The 16,174-nt window shown below is 39.8% G+C and overlaps 1 protein-coding gene across 1 annotated transcript; it reads left to right on the top strand.

The window, feature by feature from the left end:
• The first annotated feature begins 250 nt into the window (after positions 1-250).
• On the top strand, positions 251-1,072 carry LOC149226222 (uncharacterized). The gene has a single exon (XM_089380139.1). It carries the CDS (start codon positions 251-253, stop codon positions 1,070-1,072), a length of 822 nt encoding a protein of 273 aa, XP_089236265.1.
• Positions 1,073-16,174: the final 15,102 nt, after the last annotated feature.

Below are 16,174 nucleotides of genomic sequence, written 5' to 3'. Positions count from 1 at the left end.
AAACCAAGAAGAGGGGACGCAAAACGGATCTGCAGAGAACCATTGCAGTGGGAGAATTGCTTATGGAATCAGGGAGATTCCCTAAGCTGACCAAGTACTACAAACCTACAACTCAATTACTATGAAGCTTATCTCCTGGAATGTGAGAGGACTCAACAGCCCCTCAAAAATCAGAATGATCAAGAACTTGATTCAACAAGAAAAACCTTCTATAGTTTTTCTTCAAGAAACCAAAAGCAGCACAATTGCCATGGACAAAGCACGAAACAAGATTTGGGCTGGTAGCAGCTCAATGTCAGTAGACGCCTCAAGGGCTTCGGGTGGATTAGCCATTCTATGGAATTCACAGATCCTTACTCTTTACGACTTCCACGCCACCCATTTCCTCATTCAAGTATCTTTTCATCTTATAGGAACAAATATCCATGGGCACCTTTCAAATGTTTACTTTCCGCAAAGCATTCAACAGAAATTAGATCTGTTGAACACGATCTCCAGTTTAAATGAGCACAGACAGTTCCCGCTCTGGATTAGTGGAGGAGATTACAACATCATACAATCGCTGGAGGAGAAGACAGGGGGACGAACAAGATTAGAAAATGACAGCAAAGGACACAGAGATTTTATACAGGACAACCACTTAATGGACATTCCAACCACCAATGGGATCTTTACATGGACTAACAAGCACAGTGGCACCAATCATATTGCCTCCAGGCTTGACAGGTTCCTCCTCTCAGACAATGTAATCCATCTAGGAGGAGACTTCAATGCATCAATTTTGCCCCGCGGAGGTTCGGACCACTGGCCCATAATGCTTCAATGGTCTCGGCCTGGTACACGATGCAATAGGCCTTTCCGCTTTGAAGCCTTTTGGCTTACAAACCCAAAATTCAGGCAAATAGTAGAAGAGGCATGGAAGTCCTACAGGCCACCAGAAGGAGCCAAAATGTATCAATTCCAGCAAAAATTAAAAAACTTAAAGAAAGTCCTCAAGAACTGGAATAGAACACAATTTGGCAACATACAGGAGAATCGACAAAGGTTGGAAAAGCAAATGGAAGCACTATAACAAGACATCATCAAAGAAGGCCGAACGGAGGAACAGTCCCAACAAGAGCAAATCCTCTGGCATCAATTAGAAGAACGGAGGAAACAAGAAGAAATACTCTGGCGACAAAAATCACGAATCAGCTGGCTAAAAGAGGGAGAAAAGAACACAAATTTTTTTCACAAAACAGCTATCCAAAGGCGCATGCACAATAACATAACCTTCATCAACAACCAACAAGGAGAGCGAGTCGAAGCCCACGAAGACATGGAAAAGGAATTAACAAACTACTTTCAAGACATCCTTAAAGAGCCGGAAGGAAACAGGGACGCAGAAATTCGAGCCATCACTCAGCATATTCCTCGAATAATTACTGATGAGCACAACAACAAACTGCTTCAGCCCACATCTCTAAAAGAAATTGAAGAAGCGATGAACCAGCTCAAGGATGGCAAAGCCCCTGGGCCAGACGGTTTCACCGCCAATTTCTACCATGAATTCTGGGAGTTAATCAAAGAAGAGGTCTGGGAGCTGGTGGAAGAATCAAGAAGCATGCATTGGATTCTTCTAGCTCTCAATACTACTTTTATAGCATTAGTCCCCAAATGTGCTGAACCAAGTAAGCCGGAAAGCTACAGACCCATTGCTTTATGCAATGTCATATACAAGCTCATCACCAAGGTCATAGCAAATCGGCTCAAACCTCTCCTACCCTTACTCATTTCGCTGGAACAAACAGGTTATGTTGAAGGGCGGCAGATCATGGATGGCATCATCTTATCAAATGAGGTGATTCACTCTCTCAAGATTCTAAAAAATCCAGGTATGCTTCTAAAACTAGATTTATCCAAAGCATTTGACAAGCTCAGTTGGAACTATATACAAAAAATGCTTATAGCTTTTGGCTTCAGTCACACTTGGACAAGATGGATCACCAATTTAATCTCCTCTCCAAACTTTTCGGTTTTGTTAAATGGTTCTCCTTCTCATCCCTTTCGGCCATCTAGGGGCATAAGACAAGGGGACCCTCTGTCGCCTTTCCTCTTTGTCCTTATGGCAGAAGAGCGGGGTAGACTGCTAAAGGCCGCTGTCTCATCTCAATTGCTCAAAGGCATCTCTGTGCATGGCCTTCCACCTCAATCCCACCAGCAATTTGTTGACGATACCATGCTATTTGGGCACCCATCTTCACAAGAAGCCTCTGTCTTTAAATCCCTGCTCTCCATTTTCTCCAAAGCTTCAGGTACCTCCATCAATGCATCGAAATCCCAGCTCTATTTCTTCAACACCCCCCCCCTCCACTCAAAGGAACATAGCCCGAATATTGCAATTCACTATTTCCAAGCTTCCATCGTCCTACTTAGGGGCTCCCCTAGCCGCTGCAGCTATCAAGCATTCCTCCTGGCAAACTCTTCTAGATAAGCTAGAATTCAAACTCTCCCTGTGGACTTACCGGGCTCTCAACATCGCCAGCAGGCTTGTCCTAATCAAATTGGTCCTTCAGGCCATGCCATTATACCTCTTTTCTCTTTTGGCCACCCCAAAATGGATTCTAAAATCTATTCGCAATCTTCAGCGTAACTTCCTCTGGGGGTCATCGGGCCTTAACAGAAAATGGGCGCTTGTAAATTGGCAGGACGTCTGCAAACCCAAGTCAGAGGGGGGCCTGGGCTTACGAGACCCTATCCAGAGCAACAATACTATGGGAGCTCGATTGTGGTGGAATTGGATCACCAAGCCCAACTCACCTTGGGCCAAAATATGGCAGGCCAAATATGCACCAGGCAGTCAATGGTCTGATTTAATCCGAATCAATTCCACTACTCAAGGATCACCCATTTGGAACGCAGCCAAACCACACAGCAAGTTCATTCAAGAACATAGCTTCTGGGAAATTCACTCCGGCACTACTTCAAGATTTTGGGAGGACTCATGGCAGTAGCTCCCCAGGCTCGCCACAGTTTTTCACAAGCCCCTCTGGCAAGAGCAGATGCAGCAAGCACACCTTACTCATGTTAATCAATTCTGGCAACACTCCGCAAGCACCGACTTCAGAACCTGGAAGAAAGCCAGTCTCTGGAAGAGAGATTGGCTAGGAGAATCATATGAGGACATAGATCAAGAATTATCATTCAGAAGAATTCGATACTCTACTCTACAAGATCACCTCAGATGGGGACATAAGCCTAAAGGTACATTCACCACCAAAGAGGCCCACTAGCTCAGATATTCCGAAAATCAGCTCAATAAGGACCCCATCTGGGAAAAGATCTGGCAACCAGGAATATGGCCCAAAATCTCTACCTTCCTATGGCTGCTCAGCAAAAGAAGAATACTCACATGGGACAACCTGGTAAAGCGTGGATTCGTAGGGCCATCAAGATGCCTGAATTGCAACATTCACTCTGAGACAATAGGCCACCTCATGGAAACTTGTCCGTTAGCAGCACAAATATGGAGGAAAGTTGAAAGTTGCAACATGAGATCAGTAGCCAGGACAGAAGATATAACCGAGAATTTAAGGAATTGGGTCAAATCCCCCTTCAAGAGTCAGCTTCTCAACTCTCTGTGGAGCCTCTTACTAGGATTCATATATTGGACTCTTTGGAAGGAAAGAAACCATAGAATTTTCAACAATTCTTCCAGGTCCATCGAGGCCTTATGGCTAATCTTAAACAAACATCTGCAAGAAACACTTGCCATCAAATCTTGGTCGGATACAGATATGCCAGACTCCCCATTGGAATGCAGGATTCTGAAGGCATGGAACATAAACCTCTCAGCAATACCGAAGGAAAATACCCGAACCTCTAACAGCAGCGCCTCTCCTTCCAGCTGGTCCCCTCCAGCTCATGCTACCTACAAGTTAAACTTCGATGGTGCAGCCAAAGGCAATCCAGGGCTCGCGGGCTATCGAGGACTCTTCCGAAATCACTCAGGAGAAATAACGCAGATTTTCTATGGCTCGATGGGCAAAGACACCAACAATGTAGCTGAATTAGAAGGATTATGGAGGGGCTTATGCCTTGCAGAACAGAACAGATACTTCCCTTTCGAAGTGGAGGGAGACTCCTTAATCCTTATCAATGCTGCCCAAAGAATACAGGAAGGTATGCCAGCTGTCAAGGTAGCCACGAGTTGGAGGCTACTAAGCAGGCTGGAATCTTTGGAGGAAAAGCTACAAACTCCCCAAAGTTTAACCTTCAAGCACATAAGAAGAACAACGAACAACGTGGCTGATAGACTCGCCAACCAAGGTGCTTCTCAGGGCATTTTATACTTTGCAGGATCCCTGGATACCTCCGAAGATGACAAGCTTAACAATGACTGCATCTCTCTGGCGCAGAAGGACCTCATCCTCCCGGATGCGGGTGCAGTGGCAACGTGGTAATGGCGTGAGCCATCACGTGGGCAGGGGGCAGGCCCGCGGCGTTGAAGAGTACCACGCTAAGCGGAATATTAATCTGCATGATCTTCGACAGCGGAAGGCATTAATGCTTGTCTTCTCGGCTCGAGGGAGGGGGATGGAGATCGATGCAGCGGAGCGTTTAAAGGAGAGAATGTGCAGTGTACAGAGGAATATGGGTAAGCAATGTGCAGAGGCCCTGCTCCGCTCAGAAGGCAATGAGCGTAAGGATTTGAGGTGCGTCACGCTGGTTTCTGAGCCAGGAAAGAGCACACCCTGCAACTGTGCTGAGATTGTGTTGGTTTTCATAGCGGGAGGAGCTCGGGGTGCTTGTGTAAGGCCGCATTCAGAAATGCCGAGGGAGAGGCCGCGGATGGGCAGCAGACGAGGGGGAACCAGAGGCAGGGCCCTCACGCAGCAGCAAAACTACAATTCGCCCTCCTCCTCCATCGAAGTAACATCAATGCCGCAGAGGTACCAAGGCAGCAATGAGGAGGATGGTGGTTCAGAGGAGGGTCAGCAGGAGCTCCCAATGCTCAGGTATCGGCTCCCCTGCCCTCAAGCTAATTCCACTCTGGTTGTTTCTATTTCGATTGAGCCGGGCGTTTCTCAGAACATAGAGGCAGAGCCTTTACCGGAGGGGCCTCGCTCTAGCAGAGAGGAATCTCCTGTAGCTTGCCTTCCGGTTGGGGTAGGAACCAGTTGGTTGGCCCCTGGACGTGTGCTCGGTTCTGACCTTGTGCGCCCAGCTTCAAACTGTGAACATGCTGCCGGCCCTTCAACGCTTGCTGGTCCAAGCAAGCCAGCACCAGAAGGGAGCCCTGACGCGGTCATCCAGCTCTCAGACTCCGAAGATACTCTCCGTTTCGGATGCCGAATTGAAGAGGCGCCCCAGACCACCGATGATGAATAAACTCGCCCCGGTAACCTCTGCTGTTTTTCTTGGGTTCTCAATGTATGACTCTGCCAAGCGATATCTACACCTCTGTCAATGTGTCGGCTTTAACTGTTCAAGTGTCGAATGTAATTATTCTTGTGTCGGCTGTAATAGTCCAGGTGTCTATCGGTCTTTGTATGGGTCAGTCCATGGCCCTGGTGTCTGTTCTGTTACTATGTGTTTTGTTAATGTGTCTTCAGTGGTCAAGCAACAAATTCCAACTTTGAATCTGCTCAATTTTGGAACTGGAAGTAGGGCAAGGAAAGCGCTGAAAGGCAAAACTTCATAGCCTTGCCCACTGTAATCTTTATGTATCTCTGTTTTGTATAATAATAGAATTAGTCGCATTCAGAAAAAAAAAAATATTGTCGTATTGTTTTAAATATTACATAATGCTAAATGCTTTATTATCAAATTTTATTGTTTTTATATATAACTAAATAGAGTATTAAATTATTATATTAAGTTGTTTTATATTTTCTTATTTTAAATTCCATGGATGTTAAAATTACTTATTCAACCATTGTTCTTGGACATCATTGTGACGTTGTCTCATTTATAATGGATTTAAGGAAATGTAAATAAACATGAAAATTACAAGAATTTAATAGTTTATATATATATATATATATATATATAGAGAGAGAGAGAGAGAGAGAGAGATATCTGTTATTATTTTCATTAGTGGTTTTTGTAAATCATGATGCATTGCTTGATATTCAATGAACATATATTATCGAAAAAGACAAAAAAAAAATTGAGCAATAAAAATATAGTCATGGATACAATTTCTAATATAAATTATTCTATTTAGGTGTTTATGTAAATAGATCATAAATTGATTTAACACATTCATAATATTTATGATGAACTTTTGAAATATATATTTTTAGGATTCGATAAAGTAATTGCCATATTAGCTAAGAAATATTTGATTCTGCATGTGCTTTTATTTTATAGGCATGAGATCGTAATGATTAGGATGTTGTAGACATTTGTGCAAGTTTGAATTTGCTCCAAATTTTAAAGTGCTAAATACTTTTATCTAGAGAGGACAATATCCAAAACTTGACAAAAATTTCAAAAATTTTAAATGAACTGTATTGTTGTCTATTAATTTGAGGTTAAATTACACGTTATTTATGTCTAGGTGGCAAGCTAAACTTTTAAAGAATTTTTTATTTATAGAATAATGTTAATGTTTTTATGTAGCAATTATGTGTTTTTGTTTTCAAAACGAGTGAAAAGCAATAAAAAGACAAATGGGAACTAGAAGAAATTAAAGAACCTTACAACCTTTGCTATTTGAAATTGTGGTGTTTAATAGAATTTAATGTCTAAACACTTCAAGACAATTATAAGGGTTTCAAATACTTTTAACTGCTTAGATTTGGTTTTTTTGGTCGATTGGCGTTTGGTATGATTTGAAGTACAATATCTAATATGTTTACTGTTGAACATCTTTGACTAACAAAATTAGTTTTTAGAACACTTTTTCCTAGTATTATTTATTGTAGTTGATACTAAAAATCCTTTAAAGAGTAGTATTATTTACATTGTTAAATCATTATTTGACTTGATGATATACTGGATTCAAGTGATGTCTGCTAGTTTGGGTGGAATCTATTATAGAACAATGTTATGCAATTGTGAATGATTTTGAGTCATGGAATGTGTAGTTGTGGAATTTTCAAAGTCATTGCAAGAAATTATAAAAGAGGAGGAGATTGATAATCAGAAATTGCATTCTGCAAATAAAACAAACAAGAGGAAAAACAATGAGTGGTTTGAGTGCAATTTTCGTGGCAGGTGGATTAATTGCAATTTTAATTGGTGCATGCAATATCTTTGTTCAAATCCAGAGAATAGTGAGTGATTGTCAATGGCCAACATGCAACAATTTTTTTTAATGTTATTTAAATGATAATTTGTTGATTCACTATGTCTCAAGTGAGAAAGAATTTCACTAATTATAATGCTAAAATAAGCAGATATTAAATGCACCCCTAAATCTCATAGTCATTTCTGTTGTGTATGTCTACTTGGAATATTTATTCCAAGATGAGTGGCTATGGAAGCTTAAATTATTGCATTTCTAGACAATTTTGGTGCAATATGTTTTGCTCAAATTGACACATTTACTAAAGTACATATGCAATTTAATGTAGTTATAGAACTATGATTAATATTGAGCGATGGTTTTTATTTGCAATTTCTGTAGTCATGTGTGGCTAGAATGTTATTTGTTATTTATGGCATAGTAGATAATGCTTTCAATGGCTAGCAAACAATATGATACAAAATCACATTACCCATTTTTTGTCATTGTTATTTGCAGAAAATAGATTATATATATATATATATATATATATATATATATATATATATATATATATATATATATATATATATATATATATATATATATATATATATATATATTATATATATATATATATTCTCTAGTAGCATTGAATGCAATGTTAATTTGTCTTTGTACACAAGTGTTGTGTAGCTTGCATAAATTCATGGCTATGATGCTATAAATACTCTTGTACCTTGCATACATTGTTGATGATTCTCATGTAGTCTCATTCTAAGTATGTCAATCTCTTAATGATCAGTGTGTGATCACGAATACATTTGAACTATGTATAGGCTATGCATGAACACAAAGTATATAGGACTAATGTAATTAATTTTATTATGTCATAAATCATAAAGAGACAATTTAGATAGAAGAATTCTAAAATCATATATATAGAAGAAAAAACTAGAATTTTTATGGGCAAAAAAAGTTGCATGGCTATTTGTCCAAAAAACAACAATCTGTGGTGTGTTTTATTGATCAAAATGCTTACAATTTTTCCTTGGTGCTTCTTGCTACATAGAAATATCAATTATTAGTTTTTCTAGTTTTCACTTTTTCCATTAACTCCATGCATTGTTTTCTGTCCACCAGTTATGTATGGGTTTTGTTCCTACATATGCACACACTAGCCATGAGACTTTCTCCAACTGCTATGATGTGGATACGTCAAAAGACTACGATGTTCATGTGTTAACCATAGGTATACTCAAACAATTGGAGCTATATCCATTTGCAACAACTCTTAGAAAGCAAATATTACATTATGCCATGAACCTAAATACTTTACATTTTATTTTATAGCATAATGTATTTATAATGCAACAATAGGTTAGTAACTTATACATGGTGCAATTGATAGCTTTATAATAATAAGCATTTGAATATGTTTATTATTTCAACAAGCTTATGAATATGATAATTGTTTTAAGTATTTTTATGCTTGTTATCTTAAAGTAGAGTTGTTTATTATAGAAAGCTATATTGTAACTTGTTTTTGAAGCTAATATTTGGATTCTATTTGATTTATACATTTTGAAAAGAATTTACTATAAATGTAAAAAAAAATGGAATTTTGCAAATTAAATATTGTGTTTTTAAATTTGTTAAAATAATAGTAATGCTTTTGTTGCTATTATTTTAAATTGCATAAATGTATTTAGTTTTAAATTATGTTTAAATTGCAAAAAATGCATTCTTCGAGGTTCCTTATGGCCATTTCGTCTACTCCTTTGTCACAGTGCTAGGTGTTGGTGTTCATATATGAACCATGCAATTCACCCAATTCCACATTAATTGTCAACCCATGGCTCTACGAGAATTTCAAGGGTATCATGCAAAGTATATGCAGGGCACAATTTCTCTACCCAGTATTGAACATTCAACTATAATCTTAACAATGTGTAACAACAAACGATAACTGTAACAACAAATAAGAGTAACAACAAGTAATGATTGTAATATAAATAAGAGTAAAAACAAAGTAGATTGACAACAACACACTGATAAGCATTCACAGTGATAAATAAATTAACTGAAATAAACCTGTGCACACATCTATCCAACAACACCCGGTCAAGAGAGTGGGCCCAACTCCCTGATCAGGGCTATGGCAAGATCAAGAAGTCACAAAATGCTCAGAAGATTAGAATTTCATTAATCAAAAGAGGTAATACATGTATGTTGTTACAGACTCAAAGATAACGTAATTCCTTGCGATCTTAACTGTTGGCTTTCATATCCCTGTAACTCTACTTATACAATTTGTTATACTAGTGACTCCTAGAATTACAGTGTCTGCCTACAATTACATAGTGGCTTCTTAAGCGAAACATAATATAAAGATAATAGTGTGTTGATTCAAAGATTGATCCATCGTTGCAGCTGATGTCTTGAGATAACGCTGCTAGCTAGATGGTCACCATTGTAGAACCACAATCTTGATCATACTTCCTCCAAATCTGCAAGAATATTCGAATTAGTAAGCCACTTAGGAAAAAATCCCCTATGACTATGCTTCATTGATTAATGATTCATAACGACATGACAAGAGGTATATCTGTGTGGTTTAGAATGTAAATTGATCAACAATGGTGTAAAATGGATACAACATCTCCCCAACTAGTGTTTCTGCATGTCTTCATGCAGCCTGTCGCCTGTGTAGATCGGGGTTGGAAGTACAATGATCAACATGAATTTATGCGAGATCATATTTTGCATCCATTTCTATCCTCGGAGGCTTATATCCATTTGTATGGATGACTTCCTTCTACTAGTCCTCGCCTACCTTGTAAGCTAGAGTATATTGATCATCTGGCAGCCAGATAATGGGGAATCAGAACCTAAAACCCATCCATCAGAACCCACGAAGCCACACGCATGCAATATACCAAGGTACCCTGTTCAAATCCCGAGCAAAATTGGGGGCCCCAAAAGGTTCACATGTCCTTAAGGCTGATGACAATAACATCCATAGTTTTTGGTAGCTGTCCTAGGCCTCCTCTTGACAAGTAAAAATTTGTTTTGTGCATATGTCAACACACCATTTCTGGGTTTCCAGCATCTGTTCTTTCTGTCCCTCAATCCCTAAGAGGGTTTCGTGTCTGTTATAAATGTTCACAGACTGAAAATTCTCCATCTGAAGGACAAGTGGCCTGTTTGCTTGATTCTCTTCGAACGTGTCGAAGGCCTTCTTCCATTTAACCTGATTAACTGTGTAGGAGGTAAAGGCTCTCAATTGAATGTCTCCCACGTATGGCACTGGGTTAAATGATTGATCATTTCCCAAAAAGTAATCATGCATATAGAGTTCACACATCAAGTGTTGATCCAGAATATTGTGGCATCTCAAGATGCACAGAAACTGCATTGAGTCTTCTATCTCATGGTTGAGTTCCTGGCAGACACTTTCTAAACAAAAGAATAGATATTTTTCATGGAGGAACAGAGCATAGCTATGGGCAAGGGCTCAGAAAGCCATTTCCTGTTGTGCTAGAGCAAACATTTCTTTCTTATCAACCTTCAGTAGTTGCACCTGCCCTTCCAGTTCCTTGATTTTCTTCTACTGCTTTTGCTGATTCTGTTTCTCTTTCTCCAATTGCTCCATGTAATCAATAACTAATTTCATGGCTTGCTCCCGAAATCCCTTCACTCCTTACCAGTGGGCTTCTAAAGGAATGGTCCCATGTTGAAGGTGAGTTGCAGTAACTTGCCACTTTTGAATTTCTGCAGTCATGAAAAACTCATGTGCCTCGATCACATGAAAAAACGACTTGTTCTGTGTAGCCGCGGAGGTTGTGGGCCTGTCCTCGGTCTGCACTACTGCTGAGATGGTCTCAGTGCCAAGTTTCATATCATTCTTCTTATGCCTCCTCACTTTCCTTCGTAAGTGCTGTACCTGCTTCCTTAACTTGATAATTTCCATTTTTAGCTGCATGTTTTCCCTAAACTATGACTGGTACCTCTCTTTAAGAGGAGGTCTTCTTTTCACACATTTCTCAATGAATTCTTGTTTGACAGTAACCTCCTTGACCGATGGGGTTTGGTGGATTGGCATTGACAAATTCGTCAACCAACCCTTGCTTTACCCTATCCCCCTTTATTTGTTCCTTAACCCAGGGAATGGTCCCAACAACTTCTTCTTCAGGTCTTGGAATCTCCATATCTTCCCTTGGTGGTTCTGGAGTCACTTTAGGCCCTTGTGGGGTAGTCTCTTCGACAGTATTTGCTTGTGACGTCTCTGCTTCCCAACTGTTTTCTCTTTCGGGCCTCGAACCCTCCACACCTTCCTTTGGTGGCTTTGTAGCCACTATAGGTCCTTGTGGGGTAGCATCAACAAAAATTTCCTCCTCTAATGGCCCTGTGGAGACAATATCGGCCATAGTCTCTCAGTTTGTTCTCTGGTCAACATTGGTTCTTGTGTGATAGTGTCGATCACCAATCCTTTAATATGTGCAATTTATTCACCTGTGGACATTGGTTCTTGTGTAATTGTGTCAACAATGGTTCTTGTGTAATAGTGTGGACAATGGTTCCTTTAACTGCCCCAATTAATTTTAAGATCGGGGGAGAGGCTTCTTCCTTCACAAGGTGCCTAGGGGAATGAAACTTCCTTGCCCCTCTTGGTAAGGATGCAAGAAGCGGAGAATGAAAAATAATTTCTTCAGTGTCCATTCTCTCAGTGCTTGATGCCTCAGGTCCTCCTTCCCATGTGCTCACTGGCTCGTTTGTGCCCTCTTTTTTCCTGTGCTTCTTCTAGTTTGTCCTCCTGCTCGACAAGTGACACAGGTTCTTGTGGAGCAGTGTCGACTGCGGCCCCAGATTCTTTCAAGGGTTCCATAATCGCTTGAGCAGATGATGATGGTCTTTGTGTATCAACACCACTTGCAGCCTCGTCCAAAGGTTCCTCAATTTCTTGAACAGGTGATGTTGGTTCTTGTGTGTCAGCACCAATTACAGCCTCATCCAATGGTGGCAATTCTCTCCTCAAAGTGGCATTCACTGTTGGTTCTTCTATCTCCATTCCTTCTGCTCCCATTGGGCCAAAAAGAGACGTTGGTTCTTATGGAGCAACATCGATTGTGGCTTCTTCTATCTCCATTCCTGTTGAGCCAATAGGCAACATTGGTTCTTGTGGAGCAGCGTCGGCTATGGCCTCTCCTGTTTCCATTGATTCTACTCCCATTGAGCCAACAAGCGACGCTGGTTCTTGTGGAACAGTGACAGTTTTGGCCACTCCTGTTTCAATTTCTTCTACTCCCATTGAGCCAGCAGGAAACACTAGTTCTTGTGGAGCAGCGTCATTTGTGGCTTCTTCTTCTTTTTCCATCAATTGTTCCTCGTCCTCCCTTGCAGGCACCATAGTCACAAGTTCTTCCTCGGCTAGATCATTGAATTGTGGCCAAGCCATAGAATTTTGGGATAGAGCATGCACCACCAATAATCTGACCAACTTGTGATTTGTAAGGATTGTTAATGCTTGTTGAGACCGACGAGCAGATTGCGCCATCAACTAAATACTATTCCATAGAAAATATGGCATGTCTAGAGAATGAATCCATGCATGCTGAATCTAAATGCATGCAAGAAGATTAAAATGATACTTGAACAAAGTAGCAAACCAGCCTTCACAAGTAATGTACCTCATGAAAAAATATGCAATCTCGACCCATGGTTGCGGTAAAGACTTTTGATCATACCCCCTACCCTTCTGGACTATTGCTTCACCAGCCTGTAAGAACAATTGCTAGAACTTCGGCAAAGGCGATTTCCGTGAAAACCATTTCTACCCTCCTTGCAGAAATCTGCTGATAGTCAGAATCACTTCCTCTGTGATAGGAATATCTAATCCACGCACTCTAGAATTATTTCCATCCAAATTCAACGTGAAACTGTGATGGCTGCATCAAATCCTTGCAGCCTTTCAAAATACACCTACCATCCTTCATCTAAAATACCTACCATATGTCTGGATTTCTCTAGACCTGCATTGTATTCTTTGGTTCGTGCCTAACGGCTTGCCCACCCATTCTGTAGTTGCTTTGTAGCATCAATTAGAGTAACAATAAGACCATTGAGGAGGAGTGTCGACAGGTAAAATTGCAGTGACAGGGTTGTGGTAGTGACGGGGTGCAGTGATAGTGAAAATTGGAAAGATAATGGTAAAATATGGAAAAATCCATGGGAGATTATGGTAATGATGAGTGATGATTATGGTAATCATTTCATAGCATTGGAAAGGACTATCCATTAACACAATCATACTTATTCAAGTCCCAATGCATATGGATAATCATGCGAGGTATGGTGGGGATCGTGGAGTGTATGCACTTGGCACATGGTTCAATAGTGATACAACAAGTCATTACTTCGTTTAATTATGGCATCTTCATATTTATTATAATATCCCCCCCCCCAACTAAGGGGATGACCGTCTGCGGTCATATCGAGTCATGTCAAATGAATTATCAATCAAATCCACAAAGTCAATCAGGGACGTACTTGGAAACTTATCTTGATAGAGTAACAACAACGGAGGAGTAATAGTATCGGAGGGAGTAACAACACCCGAGGAGTAACAACATTGAGGGAGTAACAACGCCCGAGGAGTAACAACACCGCTTGAACACTTAGTCGACATTGCAACAGAGTAACAACATTGGAGGAGTAACAACATCGGAGGACTAACATCACTGGAGTACCTAGACGAAATCACAACAGAGTAACAACACCGAAGGAGTAAAAACATTGGAGGTGTAATAGCATCGGAGGAGTAACAACACCAAGATACTTAGACAAAATCGCGATGAAGTAACAGAACCAGAGGAGTAATAGCACCAGTGAAGTACTTAGACAAAATCACCACGATCAGAGTAGCAACACCAGTGAAGTACTTAGACAAAATTGCCATGATCAGAGTAATAACACTGGTGAGATACCTGCAGGAAAAATAATGATAGATTAGTAACAACATTTTATTATATTATATTATATATATTATTGCCTTTTTATTTATTTATTTTAGATCAGAGGTGCAGAGGAAGAGTTCTCTGCACTAATAATTTCAAAACCAGAATTATTAGAGAAATGTTTGATAAAGGAGTCTTTAGAAGTTGGACAGTGGTATAGTCTAAGGCAATGTCCATTTACAAGCAAAGGAGTATGTGCCTCATCAATTTTTATAAGTCTAACAATCTCGTTATCAAACACCGTGTCAACTTCATATGGTCCCATCCATCTGGAGCAAAGTTTCCCTTTAAAATCTTTGAACCAAGAGTCATAGAGAAATGCCCAATCTCCCCTTTGAAACACCTTTTTCTTGATAAATCTATTGTGCCATTTAGTTCATTGTTGTTGAATTGTAGTAGTATTATGGACAACTACCAAACGAATTTCATCCAACTCATTTAATTGTTCCAGTCGGTGTTTCTGGGCTTCTGAAAGATTCAAACCTACTTCAAGGGCTGTCCTGAGCATCTTAATTTTGAATTCCATTGGAAACAAAGGGGATTTCCCATAGACAAGATCATATGGTGAAAATCCTGTTGTGTTTTTACATGTTGTTCTATACGCCCACAGTGCCTCAGGAAGTTTTTCAACCCAATTTTGGTGATGGTTTGCTACAGTCTTGTAAGAATATTTTCCAATACCTTGTTGTGCTCTCGACTCAGCCATTTTCTTAAGGCTGATATGGAGATGTTACCCTATGCTTGATCCCATATTTATTCATAAGTCTTGTTATCAAATGTGATGTAAACTGCGCCCCTCCATCTGAAACTATCTCTCTAGGAGCTCCATACCAAGCAAAAATTTCCTTAAATAAAAACTCTGAGACAATTTGCTTTCACAACATCCTTTGCCTCTACCCACTTTGTCACATAGGTCGTGCAAACCAGAATGTGAACTTTCTAATGTGAAGGCGGATTGAATGGCCCAACAAAATCAATATCCCATTTCTCGAAGGGCTCAAGAATTAGTTGGGTTTGTAGTGGCATCTCATCTTCTCTATGAGGATGACCCATCCATTGGAAACTATCACACCCTCGAACATATTTCCTTGCATCACAAAAAATAGAGGGCCAATAGTACCCCATTTGCAACACCTTATGACCTGTCCGCTTATCTGCAAAATGTCTCCTGTAGGGGCCATCATGAGCAGCTTTCAGGACACCATAGATGTCATCCTCACTTATGCAGCGCCAGATTTGTTGGTCAGGTCCTGTGTAAAAGAGATATCCTTCTATCCATGAATAACGGGCACTATGATGGATAATCCTTCTTTGTTCTCTATAAGGTAAGTGTTGAGGCACTTTTCCTATAGCAATATATGCATACCATAGAGTGTGAGTCGAAATTGAAAAAATATGTTCATCCGAAAAATTATCCTCTACAAGGGTACCTTCATCACTAATATCGATTCTAGACAGGAAATTTGCAACCACATTATATTTCACTGGCTTTTATATAATGGTAATATCAAATTCTTGAATTAACAACAACCATCTTGTAATACGACCAGGGGTTATTAGTTTATTCATCAGATACCTGATCCCTGTATGATCAATGTGCACGAAAGTAAGATACCCTATAATATAATGTTGAAACTTATTAATAGCATAAATAACAGCTAAGAACTCTTTTTCAATTACCGTATAGTTCAGTTCAGCAGGAGTCAAGTTCTTACTAACATAATAGATCACATACGATTTCCTATCCTCCTATTGCCCTAATACTGCCCCTACTATTGTTTGAGAAGAATACGTAGAGATGTTAAATGGGAGCTTCCAGTCAGGACCTCGTAATATCGGAGCTTTACAAACTAGTTCTTTTATTACTTTAAAGGTTGCTTCACATTCATCTGTCAACACAAACTCTACATCTTTAGGTAAAAATTGAAAAAGTGGGAATGTTGTC

This window comes from Pinus tabuliformis, chromosome J (genome assembly GCF_031772625.1).
Source record: "Pinus tabuliformis cultivar Carrire ecotype Pingquan chromosome J, CPIR1, whole genome shotgun sequence".
Lineage (NCBI taxonomy): Eukaryota > Viridiplantae > Streptophyta > Pinopsida > Pinales > Pinaceae > Pinus > Pinus tabuliformis.
The sequence above is the reverse complement of the archived record's forward strand: the minus strand, read 5'-3'. Positions and strand labels throughout refer to the sequence as shown.